This window comes from Rattus norvegicus, chromosome 6 (assembly GCF_021556685.1).
Source record: "Rattus norvegicus strain SHRSP/BbbUtx chromosome 6, alternate assembly SHRSP_T2T, whole genome shotgun sequence".
NCBI lineage: Eukaryota > Metazoa > Chordata > Mammalia > Rodentia > Muridae > Rattus > Rattus norvegicus.
In genome coordinates this window covers 16088797-16102915 of record NC_141539.1, presented here as the reverse complement: position 1 = coordinate 16102915, position 14119 = coordinate 16088797, and the positions used below count along the sequence as shown (strand labels likewise).

At 46.5% G+C, this 14119-nt stretch overlaps 1 protein-coding gene across 1 annotated transcript in view; it reads right to left on the bottom strand.

Annotated features, from left to right (window-relative positions):
- Lrpprc (leucine-rich pentatricopeptide repeat containing) overlaps positions 1–13085 on the bottom strand; it is an 82483-nt gene extending 69398 nt beyond the window's left edge. Inside the window, 2 exon segments of the mRNA NM_001008519.2 lie at positions 693–886; positions 12877–13085. Of these exon segments, the coding sequence (NP_001008519.2) occupies positions 693–886; positions 12877–13025 (343 nt within the window). The 5' untranslated portion in view covers positions 13026–13085.
- Positions 13086–14119: the final 1034 nt, after the last annotated feature.

Sequence of the window (14119 nt, the reverse complement as noted above, 5' to 3'; positions counted from 1 at the left end):
TATCTATAAGTCCATCCAGAGCAAGCACCTAAGAGGGCAGGCAGAAAATAGCTTGTGTGTGCCTAGGACTGGAAAGGGTGAGAAGGGCTGGGGAGGGTGACCATGGAAAAGTTGTGACAGATGAACAGCTCTGAGTGGATGGGAGGTTCTGGTCCTTGAGTGCATGTGACTGTGACTGTCATAGAAGCTCTGCTCCATACCAAAGGGACACCCCTAACAGGCTCTGGGAGTGTATAGAATTTCTTCAACTGCACACAAAATTATACGTGTTGGTTCGCTGCAGTTGTGATGTGAGGGAAAGCCTGGGAATAAAGGGTCTGCAGCTCCTGTCCCACTATCCAAGATCAAAGTGACCTGGTGCCTGTCAGTCTTCACTGAGGTCACCTCAGGAAAAGCTGATACCACACAAAGAAAGAAGAGAAAGCCTGGTGTCTTCTACCTCAGCTGACCACTGAGAGCAACTCTAGAAACCAGAGGAAGCAAACAGACGTTTTTGTTTGTTGACTCTGAAATGAACTCTAAACAAAATATTCTCGTGTTACTTCAAATTCTGCCTGGATGAATTGGAAGCATAGCAGGATCAGAGTCACAGCTGACATCAGAACTGATGCTGAATAGCAAATGATGCTCTCCCCAGTGAGCTTCCAGGAACCGTTACAAGCTTCGACTTCCTACCGAGAAACTCTCAATACCTGAGCGGCACGTGCTCTCAAAGACTTTCTGCAGAAGCCCCTTGGTAATGCGGCCCGTTCTCCGGACAGAATTATCCAGTCTCATTAGGGCCCAATCAAACTGACTGCCACTCCTTCTCACAGGAGCAGGCTCCTCTGGAAGATCCTTTTTTTCAGCGACGATGGCATACAACCTGGCTTGGCTCAGCAGCTCTCTGTGAAATGAAATAGAATTAGTAATAAACTAAGCAAACTGCTGTCTACACAGGCACTGCTTGTGTGACCCGTCCACACCAGCTCCGACAGTCACCACACACAAACTGCAAAGCCTGGAGCAAAGTGTACACTGAAGCAAATCAATCAATCAATCAATCAATCAATCAATCTCTCTCTCTCACACACACATACACACACACACACACACACACACACACACACACACACACACACACAAACACACACACTGCTTCTGAGTGGATTGATAACCTTCAACATGAAGTCATCTCAAACTAAGAAGCTAAAATTATTTTCCCTTAATGAAGGAAAAATGAGGCAGCTCATAACGCACTCTTCTCATTCATGTGAGTGAGACAAAGGCCAAGGCAGCCTCCAAACTCTAAACTACCTTCAGGGTTTTGTCTGGGCATAAGTTTATTATGGCCATAACTTGGTTACGTCATTATGAACATAACTAGGTCCGAGGCACCCGCTTTCATGACTCTGAGTCAACACGCTGTTTGAATGCTTCCCTCGGTCTTTAAAGTAATAACTGTCAAAAATAAAACTGCACTCTGGCTTAAACAGTTTTAAAGATGTCATAAGCTAAAATTAGAATAATACATGTTTCTACAGAATAAGCAATCTTTTTTCTTTTTTCTTTTTTCTTTTTTTTGGAAATAGGGACTCATTCAGTCCAGGCTGGCCTGGAACTTCCAAAAGAACCAACAATAACTTTGAACTTGTAGTTTTCCTGCTTTTCCCTCTGCTGGGCTAGCAGGCCTGCACCACAGTTTACTCGGTGCAGGGATGGGGCCCGTGCTAATGAAGCCCCCAAAAATCTGAGCTACTGATATCTCCAGAAGAAACTCTTTAAATCAATATTTGATAATGCAGCTTAATATACAATTGAATGTTCATAAACATGTTATCAGTGGTGCTTCATGTTATAGGAATTAATGCTGTACTTGATGACAAACCAAGAAAAAAAAATCCCTAGATGTAAAAATTACTGTCATAAATCTTTGATTTTGACAGGCTTTCTGTGAATTCAATATCTTACCTTTTAACATATGCAATTCTTGGGGATCTACTCCAAATATCTTATTTTCAGCTGCCATTGTTATACTAAGTATTATGCCTAAAAATGTTAACTCAAGAAATACTTCCAGAATAACCACATTCTCTGGATTGTAGACCACCTTTTACCAGCGGTGGTGAGCTAAGTGCGTAAGTCAGTAATGGAGCACTCGCTTAGTGTGCAAAAGGCCCTAGGTCTGATCTCACTGTCCCCAAAGCCACCGTTTTCCTGCATCACAAACTGACTGTATGTGAAGTGGCATCAAAAGCTGTGTCACATGCAAACCAGAGTCTGTAACTAATACTGTTGTAGAAATTACACCAGTGACCAGAGACAATCACAACACCTGACCATCATATATACAGAAATAAATCAGAAACTATGGGGGTGGGGAGGGATATCGCCAAGTAAGGTGATATCCTCTGCACATCATGTGCACGAGTGAGAGTGAGAGAGTGAGAGAATGAGAGAGTGTGAGAGAGTGTGAGAGAGAGAGAGAGAGGGAGGGAGAGGTGGGTGTTATCACCCACAGACCAGAGAAGATGCATATTGCCCCCTATGGTTATCCATTACTATAATAATCATCAAAAACTACTGATAACTCAGAACACGTGCACTGATTCATACAATGCAGAACTTTTTGCGCAGTAGAGGTGAACTTGCTGACTTCTATGCCACTCAAATCAGATGACTATTGATGAGCACACCCACGACTTCTTTTTACATCCTGGCTGCAGTTTACCCATTTCCCCTCCCTCCTCTCCTAGTCCCCGCCTCCCGTAACTCCCCCATCACACCTGTTTCTCTTCAGGAGAGGGCGGGCTAGATATTCTCCAGCCTCTGGCATACCAAGTTGCAGTAAGACTAGCACCTCCTCTTCTCTTAGAGCTAGAAAAGGCAGCCCAGTAGGAGGAAAGGGTTCCAAAGGCAGCAGGCGACAGCAGAGACAGCCCCTGCTCCCACTGTTAGGAGTCCCACGGGAAGACCAAGCTATACAACTGCAACGTATGTGTGGAGGGCCGAGGGCAATGCCATGCAGTCCCTGGTTAATGGAGCTTTAAATGATAGTATACATTACCACCACCACCACTGCCGCCACCACCACCTCCACCACCACCACAGTCCAGGGCTTCCCATATGCAAAGGAAACACTCTATCCTGACCTGAACTCCAGCCAGAACTGACTTTTAAGTCAACTCTGGCACACCTAGAAGAAAACAGGAGCTTCCTATCACAAGCAATGGGCATGTTGTCACAAAAAGGAGAGACATGCTCATGGTTGGTCAAGCTGGGTCCACACAAGTTAGGCGCTCACCATTCAGGCCTGCAGAAGCTGATGCATCCTGCCTCTAAATTCTAATGCCCCAACTGATGTAACCATAGAAGGAGACTGTATCAGCTCACGCGACTACCAATGGCAGTTCTAAGTAAACATATTTCAGCTACCCGTGAATTGTCTCCAGCAAAATTTGGAAGTTTTGTTGTGGGGTTGGGGATTTAGCTCAGTGGTAGAGCGCTTGCCTAGCAAGCGCAAGGCCCTGGGTTCGGTCCCCAGCTCCGAAAAAAAGAAAAAAGAAAAAAGAAAAAAAAAAGTTTTGTTGTTGCTGCCTTTTTTGTTAATAATGGTGGGGGAGAGTATCCATATTCTGGAATACATAAATACATGAATGAATGAATGAATGAATGAATGAATGAATATGTGAACCAGAGGATAAACTTGAACCACTCAATCATTTCTAGGCCTGTACCATATTTTTTAAAGAATGATTTTTAGAAAAGCACAGCTCACACACATACACCTTCCTCTCCAGTTTCCCCAACCACTGAGCCACATTAGTGTCCTGCATTTGCTAGAATGACAAAATTTCCTTGCTAGTTTTCTATCAACTTGACACAAACTAGAGTTATCTGGAAGGAGGGAACCTCAATTGAGAAAACACCTCCATCAGATCCTACTGGAAGGCATTTTCTTAATTAGTGATCAATGTGGGTTGGTCCAGCACATAGTGAGTGGTGCTATCCGTGGGCAAGTGGCCCCGGGTTCTATAAGAAAGCAGGCTGAGCAAGCCATGGGAGCAAGCCATTAAGCAGCACCCCTCCATGGCCTCTGCATCAGCTCCTGCCTCCAGGTTCCTGACTTGCTTAACTGACCTGTCCTGACTTCCTTCAGTGATGGACAATGGATGTGGAAGTGAGAACCAAATAAACCCTTTCCTCCCCAACTTGCTTTTGGCCAAGGTGTTTCACTGCAGCAGTAGAAACCCTAAGACCCTGGTTGACACTGGCAGTTCTGCTCACTCTGGTACAGAGGCCCACGCTGACAGGCCCATTTGATGCCTACAATATAGTGTGTGGCCACTGTTACAGGACCCTGCAGAATGATGTCCCACCCACCACCATTCTGGGCTTCCTCCTAAATCTATGGCAAATGTCAATCACTCTACGGTTCCAGATTGTCTTTTCCAGACTGCCATCCAGCTGCAGTGACGCGTGGCCACTTCAGAACGGCTCCGTCTGTAAGGGACATCTCTCGTTCCTCCACAGCTTTTCACAGTATGGTAGTTCATTTCTTTACGCACGTGTATTTCACAGTGTAGGGAAACTTACTTTATCCACTTACATACTGAAGGCTATCCTGGGTTTTGCCGATTTTGAATGAAGCTGATATACATATCTGTTTTTTAAGAACATAAATGCTGAACTCATCTGGGTAAATACTTTGTAAATGGTTATAAAACTAGCTTTTAGAATCGCTGTACAAAGTTTATTCCTATGGCTACCAATGAGAGCTGTTTCTCTGTAACCCTGCCAGCATTTGGTTTCCAGTTCAGGTTTAAGTGGCCATTCTTCCAGGAGTGGTGGGTCCTCGGTGTCTTCATTCACGCTGACTCGTGAAGTCTCAGATATTTTTCATAGTCATGTGCAATCTCAGTCCTCTCCAGTGATGGACTGCTCAGGATTTCTGCCCAATTACGAGCTGGATCATATATTCTAATTGTAGATTTTTAAAATAATTGCCATGTTTTTGTTTCAAGAGTTACTCTTTGGGCTGGAGAGATGGCTCAGAGGTTAAGAGCACTGACTGCTCTTCCACCGGAGTTCAATTCCCAGCAACCACATGGCGGCTCACAACCATCTGTAATGAGATCTGATGCCCTCTTCTGGCCTGCAGGTGTACACGCAGGTAGAATGCTATACACATAATAAATAAATCTTTAAAAAAAAGGTACTCTTTCCTTTTATTGGACATGTACCAAGCTGCTCTACATAGTCTTCAAACTCTTTCAATCCTTCTCTCCTTCCCTGGTGTATGACATGGCTGAAAGTCACTTGGGAACTACCAGGGTTAAAGATAAAGATAAAAATATTGGGGAAAAAAGTATGTTATTAATAACTACATTTTAATGCATGCTAAGTAGCAGTAAATTATTATGATAGCCCCCATCTTACACATGAGAAAAACTGACAAATACTTCCCAGATCACAGAAACGCTAGTTACAAATGTAACGGCAGAACCAACATTTGCACTGGGTGGTCCTGTCTGACACGTCCCGTCCCACGTGAGACATCAGGCATCAGCAGCATCGCCAGCCCAGCTGCAATCCAGGAGCCTCACTGCATAATGGTGGAAATTAGACCAGAGAAGAACAACTAGATAACGGGAGTCCCTAATGCCAGGGAGGGTTCTACATGAACCTGTGCAGTACAGAGCAGTTCCTATGCAGCTACACACACCACTTGTTCTGCTACACCGTACTATGAACAGATCTCTCATGTCGTATGAGCTTTCACTCCCACTCAACCGTCCTCTGTGAGCCTCTTGTTCTGCTACACTGTCAGTGAGGTGAACTGCAGACACTACAGTATGTTATTCCGTCCACCAGCACTGCGCCCCCTTTCGTGATTCTCCACAGCTGTACACACACACACACACACACACACACACACGCTACACTGGATCCCAGACCTAAGATGTCAGCGCGGCTGCTTCACTGCCTGACCGCATACCCTTCACATAACGTCTGTGGACTTCTACTCATGTCTCTGAGGCCCTTTCTGGAACCAGAGCACAAAAACGTTCACACATGTGCCAGACACATCTTTTCCCAAACCATCTTTCTTCATGCTATTTAGGACCCTGAATATTTTTTTACATTTGTCACAGAAACGTATCAAGTTCATTGACTGCACTGTGTATTAGTGTTCAAACTTTCAGTCGTACTATAGAGAAGAGGCGCGAGGGCCACTGATAAAGTAGCAAGTCTCCACTTTGGATCACTGTAAAGACAGTAACAGATGTCTGAGCTAGAAGGCACAGTGGACACACTCATCCTAACATTCAGGCAGCTGGGGCAGGCAGATGCAGGAGCGGGTCATCCTCAGCACCATATCAAAAAGTCCGTAGGCCAAGTAAGCAACACAGGGCAGGACGTGTGGGCACGGAGGCTTTCAGTGAGAAATAAGCCCTGTAGTCTTGTGCATTCGAGGCTGGTGCTGCAATCTGTGGAGGTTTAGGTGGTCTGGCCTTGCTGGAGCTAGGACATCACTAGGGGTGGGCTTGAGAGCTTAAGTCTCGGCCTACTTCTTGTCTGCTCTCTGATCCCTGCCTGCAGTAAAGGCTGTGAGCTCTCAGCTTCCTGCTACCATGCCTCCTTCCCACCATGCCTCATCCCCAGAACCAAGAGCCAGAATGAAGTCTCCTCCTCAAGATTTCTTTCCATCCACCATGTTTTCACACAGCCGTGCAAGTCACAGTGGGTGTGGCTCAGCGGTTAAGAGCAATGTCTGCTCTAAAGGTCCTGAGTGCAATTCTCAGCAACCACACGGTGGCTCACAACCATCTGTAATGGGATCTGATGCCCTCTTCTGGTGTGTCTGCAGACATATACATTAAATAAATATTTTTTTATAGTGATACAAGCGAGGCGGGGAGAGGTGAGAAGAGATCAGAGGCAAACAGCTGCAGTTTTATCCTAGATACCCTTCAAAGTCAAAAATGTTTTTAAGTAGAGGCTGTGGCATGATCATTTGTACTAACAAACACCCCTCCATAGCTGCCAGAGGAGCTTCAAGAATTACAGCAGACCCCTAAGAAGAAGAGAACGCCGTGAGACTGACTTTAGCTTCCACCACAGGGGCAGTGAAGGAGAGAAGAGTCATTCCCAAGGCCCACCTGAGGTCTCATTGATAGGCCATAGCATAACAAACAAAGAGAATGCCACAGGAAGAAACTGTGGAAAGGCATGCCTGCTGCCTACTGCTGCATGCAAGTGTGCCCTCACAGACATAACCGGAGGCTCTCTGGACTGTGGTAAGAGCACTCACTGGCCTGGATCCAACCTGAGATTTTGGCTGAACTGTTAGAACTTCCTCCACTATGTTTGAACGTTGTCCTCTCCAAACCTGGTACTGATCTCAACTGCCAGCATAACGGACGGCAAGTTGCAGCTGTCAGGGAGTCTTCCAAGAAGGGATTCCCTGCTCTTCTGCCTTTCACCATCAGATGACACTCAGACAAGAAGGCCAGGCTGGAGAGATGGTCAATAAGGTAACTGCGGCTTGCACCAAGGCTGATAACCAAAGTTTAATCCCTGGGACCCACATGGTAAAAGAACAGAACCAATTCCTGCAAGCTGTCCTCTAACACATGCTACATGCAAGCCAGAGTGTGTGCACATGCCTGTATGTGCTTTTGCATCTGCGTGGTGGCTCACACCTTTAAACTCATTAACTGGGAGGAACAGTCTAAGCCAGCCTAGTCAAATTGCAAATTATAGGCCACTAAGGCCTTATCTCAAAATACATGAAGGGAGGGAAAATAAAGAGCAGAGGACTTAGGAAGATGGCTCCATTGCCATGAGGACCCAAGTTTGATTCCCAGCACCCACACTTGGCAGCTCAGAAATGTCTCTAACTTCAGCTCTGAGAGGACAGGAGTCTTCTGGCCTCTATAGATGCTGGTGTGTGTGAGCGCACAGACACAGACACACAGACACATAGCAGAGACAGACAGACAAATACAGACACAGAAAGATACAGACACACAGAGACACAAAGACACATACATTTTTAAGTAACAAAAAGGAAGGCCTGCGCCAATGCCCACTTCTTTAATACTGTACTTGTAGGCCTCCAAAACTTTGAAAACTATTTTTTCTGTTCCTAATAAATTACTCAGCCTCAGATGCTCTCCCTTTAAGCCTAAACTGTAAGAGGATGGGGAAGAGAGACAGCTCTGGGTTGGTTGAGAGCGCTGCTGCTCGTCCAGGCACCAGGCTCAGTTCCCAGCACCCACGTGACAACTCACGACCAGCTGCAACTCCAGCTCAGGGGCTCTGACACCCTCCTCTGGCCTCCGTGGGCACCAGGCACACTCGTGGTACGCAGATCTACGCAGGGAAATGCTCAAATACACAAAACTAAACCAAACTCAGTTTTTACCAAGAGGAAACAGCAGTCCCTTACAAGAGCATTACCTGTTAGAGTAACTGAGATCATAGAGTAAGTCTCACAACACACTTCTAGGATGGTATCTACACTACATGTAGACAGGCTTCTCCATTTCAGCAGGTTTACTTCTTAGGAGATTTTAAAAATCACATCTAGCTCTTTTCATATTAACATTTTGCTTAAGACAAATAAAGTTATAAAAATATTAATTTAAGGGTTTCAGAGATGGCTCAGTGGATAACAGCATGGCTGCTTTCTAGTGGCTAAGCAAGCATCTGTAACTCGTTCCAGGGAGTCCGATGTCCTCTTCTGGTCTCCGTGAGTACTACACGCACAGGGTGAACAAATACACATGTAGGCAAAGCACCCACTTACATAAATAAACCAATTTATTAAATGTCAGTTTAAACCTAAAGCCAATACAAACAGAATATTAAATATATAAATAGTAAGTACTCAGAATGGGCCCAACAAGTAAAAATCTGCAGGCAAAACACAATGCCCTAGGTTTGGACAACACTTAAGAAAATGTCTCTAATGGGCCTGGTAAGTATGCTTAGTAAATGTAACCGAAACACTTCCTGAAGTATTTCTCCTCTCTTCAGTCAATCAGAAGAAATCCTAGCACCCTGTCAAAGCCCTGTTCAGCTCTCAGCTGTGCTGTGACAGCCGCATGACCTAGAGAAAGGCAGTCAGTCCATATTAGCTTTTTCACTGGAGTAAAACATCTGCTAGGGTTAGAGATCAGCTCAGTGGTGAAGCCCTAACTCAACATACAGAAGACCTGGGCTGCTCCCCTCCAACAAACACGCGCGCGCGGGCGCGCGCACACACACACACACACACACACACACACACACACACACACACACACACACACACACACACGACAACCTTGTGAAAGTGGCCGCTCTCTTGTTATGGAAAGCAACAGTAAACGTGTAATTTTTAAACACTTTGTAGAACTAAGTTGTAATAAATTTTCTCCTTGCAGTATTACTATAACAACACTATTCTCCGAAGTCTTTCCAAACTCAGCTTTCTCCCAACATGGCTTCATGCCACTAGCATCCCTTCTGTACTTGCCCCAGCTGCTCTGTCCTGACACAGCCATCTCTTTCCCTCTTCCCATCCCTCTGTGCCAGGCTTCTCTCTCCCATATCATAGCTATGGCAGGAAGTGCTGGCAAATGCTTTAGCCAGATAGATGTGAAACCAGACAAGGCATTTTTGAGAATCTGTGTGATTAGAATGGCAGGGATTCCGATTGTAGATTCTGAAGCTCTCATCTGGATTTATATGCATTATGTACAACATGTGTATGGAGTGGAACAAATGGCTCAGCCACAAAGAGCACACGCTGATCTTGCAGAGCACCTAAAAAGTTCCGTTGCCAGGAGCCACTCAGAAGGCTCACAACCACCTGTAATCCAACTCCAAGTCATAGGACACTTTGCAGGAGGCTGTACTTATCTCTGTACGCACACGTATACACACACACACACACACACACACACACACACACACACACACACACATACTTCATTAAAAGTAAAATCTCTTCTAAATGAGTGTTCTGTTAGTCATCCCCTTCAGTATCCAGAACATATTCAAGAATAGCTCAAGGGGGGCTGGGGATTTAGCTCAGTGGTAGAGCGCTTACCTAGGAAGCGCAAGGCCCTGGGTTCGGTCCCCAGCTCCGAAAAAAAGAACCCAAAAAAAAAAAAAAAAAAAAAGAATAGCTCAAGGGCTAGAGAGATGGCTCAGTGGTTAAGAGCACTGACTGCTCTTCCAGAGGTCCTGATTTCAAATCCCAGCAACCACATGGTGGCTCACAACCATCTGTAATGGAACCTGATGTCCTCTTTTGAAGACAGCTACAGTGTACATATATAATAAATAAACAAATCTTTTAAAAAAAAAAAGACAGAAATACTAAAAGGAAAACTGAAGAGCAAGAAATATACAGAAGTGCATGTTTCTGTGTGCTTTGTTTTGGAACAGATCAAGCAACTCTAATAATTTCACTCCATAATGCCTATTAGTCCAACTCAGAACAGCAGAGCTGGAAAGCAAGACTAAGGTGGAGATGCAGCACCACGCCTCAGGACCACAATGCAGCACAGGGGACTAAGTGCCCTTTTCAGTCTCATCTCATTCCACCGTTCTACTTGTTCGTTGAGTGAATGTTTGACAGCTACTCCATGAACACGAGTAGAGGGGGAGCCAGCACAGTGTGAGAAGTCCTTTAAGGACTAACAACAGGTCTACAGTATCACATGTAATAGCAATTGGCTGTTTTGGCCTCTGAAGGCACCACACACACAAACACATACAACAAAAAGATATTTTTTGAAATGGTTAAGATTCTGGTCATATGGTACACACCTTTTACTTCAGCACTTGGGAGGAAGAAGCAAGTGGTTCCCTCTGAGTTCAAGGGCAGCATGACACAACTCCCAAAACACCCAGGGCTATATATACAGACACTGTCTCAAAAAAAAAAAAAAAAAAAAAAAGAGTAGCGAGACACGGAGGCCTCAGGCATGGTGTGAAAACAGTGAGAGTAAGTGAGAAGTCAGCAAAGGAGACAGGAGACCATGGGCAAGAGAGAGACCAAGTGGGAAGCTTCTAGAGGAACTAGAATCCTGAGAAAGGTTGTTTTCCAGACAGGCTTAGAAGTTGTGGGATAGGAGACTGGCAGGAAAGTGTTCAAAGTCCAGAGAGAGAAAACAAATACTACTTCACTGCCTGCCATGACCTGAACACAGCATTTCGACAAGACCATGTCCTGTGCTCGAATAGTCTCCTTTCTACCGAAGAAACACACATGTGGGTCACACCGTAGACAAGACCCTGGCAGTCATGATCCTGCTTAGTTTTTCTATTGATCTTTTGTATGTGCGTCCATACATGTGAAGGCCAGAGGACAATTGTGGGAGCCATTCTCTCCTTCCATGTGGGTCCTGAGGTCAAACTAAGGTCATCAGGCTTACAGAGAAAGTGCCTTTTCTTGATGAACTATGGTGCCTGCTCACAAGGCCATTTTTTGGATCTTGGATCGATTGTGGTAAGAGAAAACTTCCGAAGAGACAGCTGGTGCTGAATAACAAAACAAGCCTTACAAAGACACCCAGCACCCTCCCTTACAGACTAAAGAGATCCAGCGGAACTTAGCCAAAGGTCCAAGGAAGTAGAACCCAGGTCTGATGAACACCCAGACCAACAGCCTGTCACTGAAATTCGACTTCTGCCAAACGTAACAGCAAACATCAGTGACAGCACCGCAGCAGCACTGTCACTGGAGGAAAGCAAAAGGAACTGGCACCACGGTCTCTGAAGACATAAAGCCAGGGGCATGATTTCTGAAGGTTCACTGCTCAAGCTTACCCCAAAAGTACAGGCCCTGTATACAAATAAGCATCACGCCAAAGATGTGCAACCGAGTTGCTGGGACGTCATACAGCAGTTCCTTCATCTAATTATATGCAGGGCCCGGGCTGGCCCATGCAGACAGTTACTTCTATTACAGTGGTAACCAGTTAAGACACATCAAGTCCTGTATCTCATGAATAGGCCTAACCTTACACTGTGCCCACCTATGTACCTAAAGAAACTTAAGGCCTGGGCTGTTGAGTCATTTGTCCAATGGCATAATGCGAATAAACAGAAGCACCCTTAGTCCATGGCTCCCCGCTCCAGAACATACTTCCTAAATCTTTTTGCTAGACCCAAAAGTTCTTCTGGGGGTGGTTCAACTGTCAATTTCTCTCTGGTACTAAAACCTAAGCCCCCATCTTCCTTCATCTGGTCAACACACTCATAACCTCAATCCAGACCGGCATACTCGCAAAAATACTTGCACTAACTAGAAATTTAACTTGTTTTTGCAGTAACTACATAGATCCCCAACAAGCGCCTTGCGTGTGTCCACTAATCCATTATTGTGACCATCTCCAACCCATGATGCCTGTGTAAATATTGAAGGAAATTTTCATTCAACAAAAGGCAGGCAAAAACCCGACCCGGGCATAATCAAATGTAAAGTTCTAAACTATCCCTGGGTCACTCAAAAATTCAAACCCTATCCCCAAGAAAAGTAAAATGAAAAACAGAAGCCTCCTAAGACTACATACTAGCAGGTATGTCCAGTGTGGGAGAGCACCCAGGAAGGGTACTTCTAAGGAATGGCACAACACCTGCCCCCACATCAGCACCACCCCCTAAAGCCCTTGGGCTTCCCGGGCCGCCCGAGCAGGTGGCAACCTCAAGCAGCGAGGCGGAAGCCAGCCATGCCCTCGACCATGACCTTCTCAAGACATTCAACCTTGTCACCCTGAACTACTGGCAAAGCACGGGCGTTCGCGCCTGAGCTGCCGGGACAACGGAATTGGAGCGAATGAGCAGGACACCGGCCCGTCCGCCGTAGCCGGTCAGGAGGAAGGGTCCAGTACTCACCCTGCAGCCGGCCGGCCACCAGCGGCCGCCACCCGGACGACAGAGGGCAGCCTGCCGGGGCCGCCCGCAGGGAGGCGCAGGGACAGCGGGAGGCGCGGGACCGCCGCTGCCCCTAGCAGCCAACGCGCGGGTCTCAGCAGGGCTGACATGGTTCACCGTAGTCAAGGCAGGATGCACGCTCCTGCAGAGGACCTGGAGGAACACGTGACGACGGGGTCGCCCCCTAGTGGGACAAACCAAGTCCCGAGAGCGCCTAGCCTAGGGGGAGGCGGAGCTCCGCCATGGCTCACGGGAGAGGCAGGCCGAGCTCCTGGGATCATCTGAATCCGCCTTTTGTTTTACAATGTGTCGTTTTTGTGCTCTGCTCTCAGTGTTCCTGTTTCCGTGTCCAGCGCCCCGGCTTTTAGAGAGCTCGGCCACATCACCCCTCCATTTTGCAGTTGGTAGAGCCCCTAGAGGTCGACTCCGCCCATGCGCGCGCAAGGGTTTGTGGGGGGCCAACTAGGAGCTACACCGAAGGTTGCTGGGAAGGGCCGACCGCGCAGGTCCCGGAGTGCCTGCGATGTTCCAGCCCTGCACCTAGGTTACCGCCGAACTGCTACCCTAGCTGCTCAGTGACGTAGTTCCTGCCGTAGCTCTCAGAAACGCCTGCCAGAAGAAACCTTGACGAAGGAGACTAGAGGCTGTGGACCTCCAAGTTAACTATATGCAATTCGTGTGATTGGGGAGAGGGTAGACGAATATAGGCAATGCCTCGCTTCGTAAGATAAATGCATTTTAACAAAGATCGTATAATTTTAAATGTCAAGGTCGAAGTTTCTCTTTCTTGATGCCCTGCTCCTCCTTTCAGTTAATGCACCGCTACAAGCAACTAAGGTAGTGGTGCAATTGTCTGCAGCTAGTAAAACAAGTTCTCGCTCTCACCAGGGTATGCTGAAGGGGTTCCCTATGCCTTCGTGTGAATCCGGGAACAGGCATCCATTCTCTACTTAGCTATTCCTTGACCACTACCAACCAGGTGAACAGTCAAATTCTCCCTCTGGAAGTTTTCCCATCTGGCTGTTTCTCCTCCTTAGACAACAAACTTCTAAGCTCACAGAATGTGGCCTCTTTTGTAGCGAAAGCTCCTCAGTTGAAGACACTCCGGACGTTGAGCGTTTATTGAATGGATATACGTGTAGAGTTAACTTGGCTTATCTTTCTGTTGGAGAAGCTAATCCCACCCCCTCACACCCCAGATGAG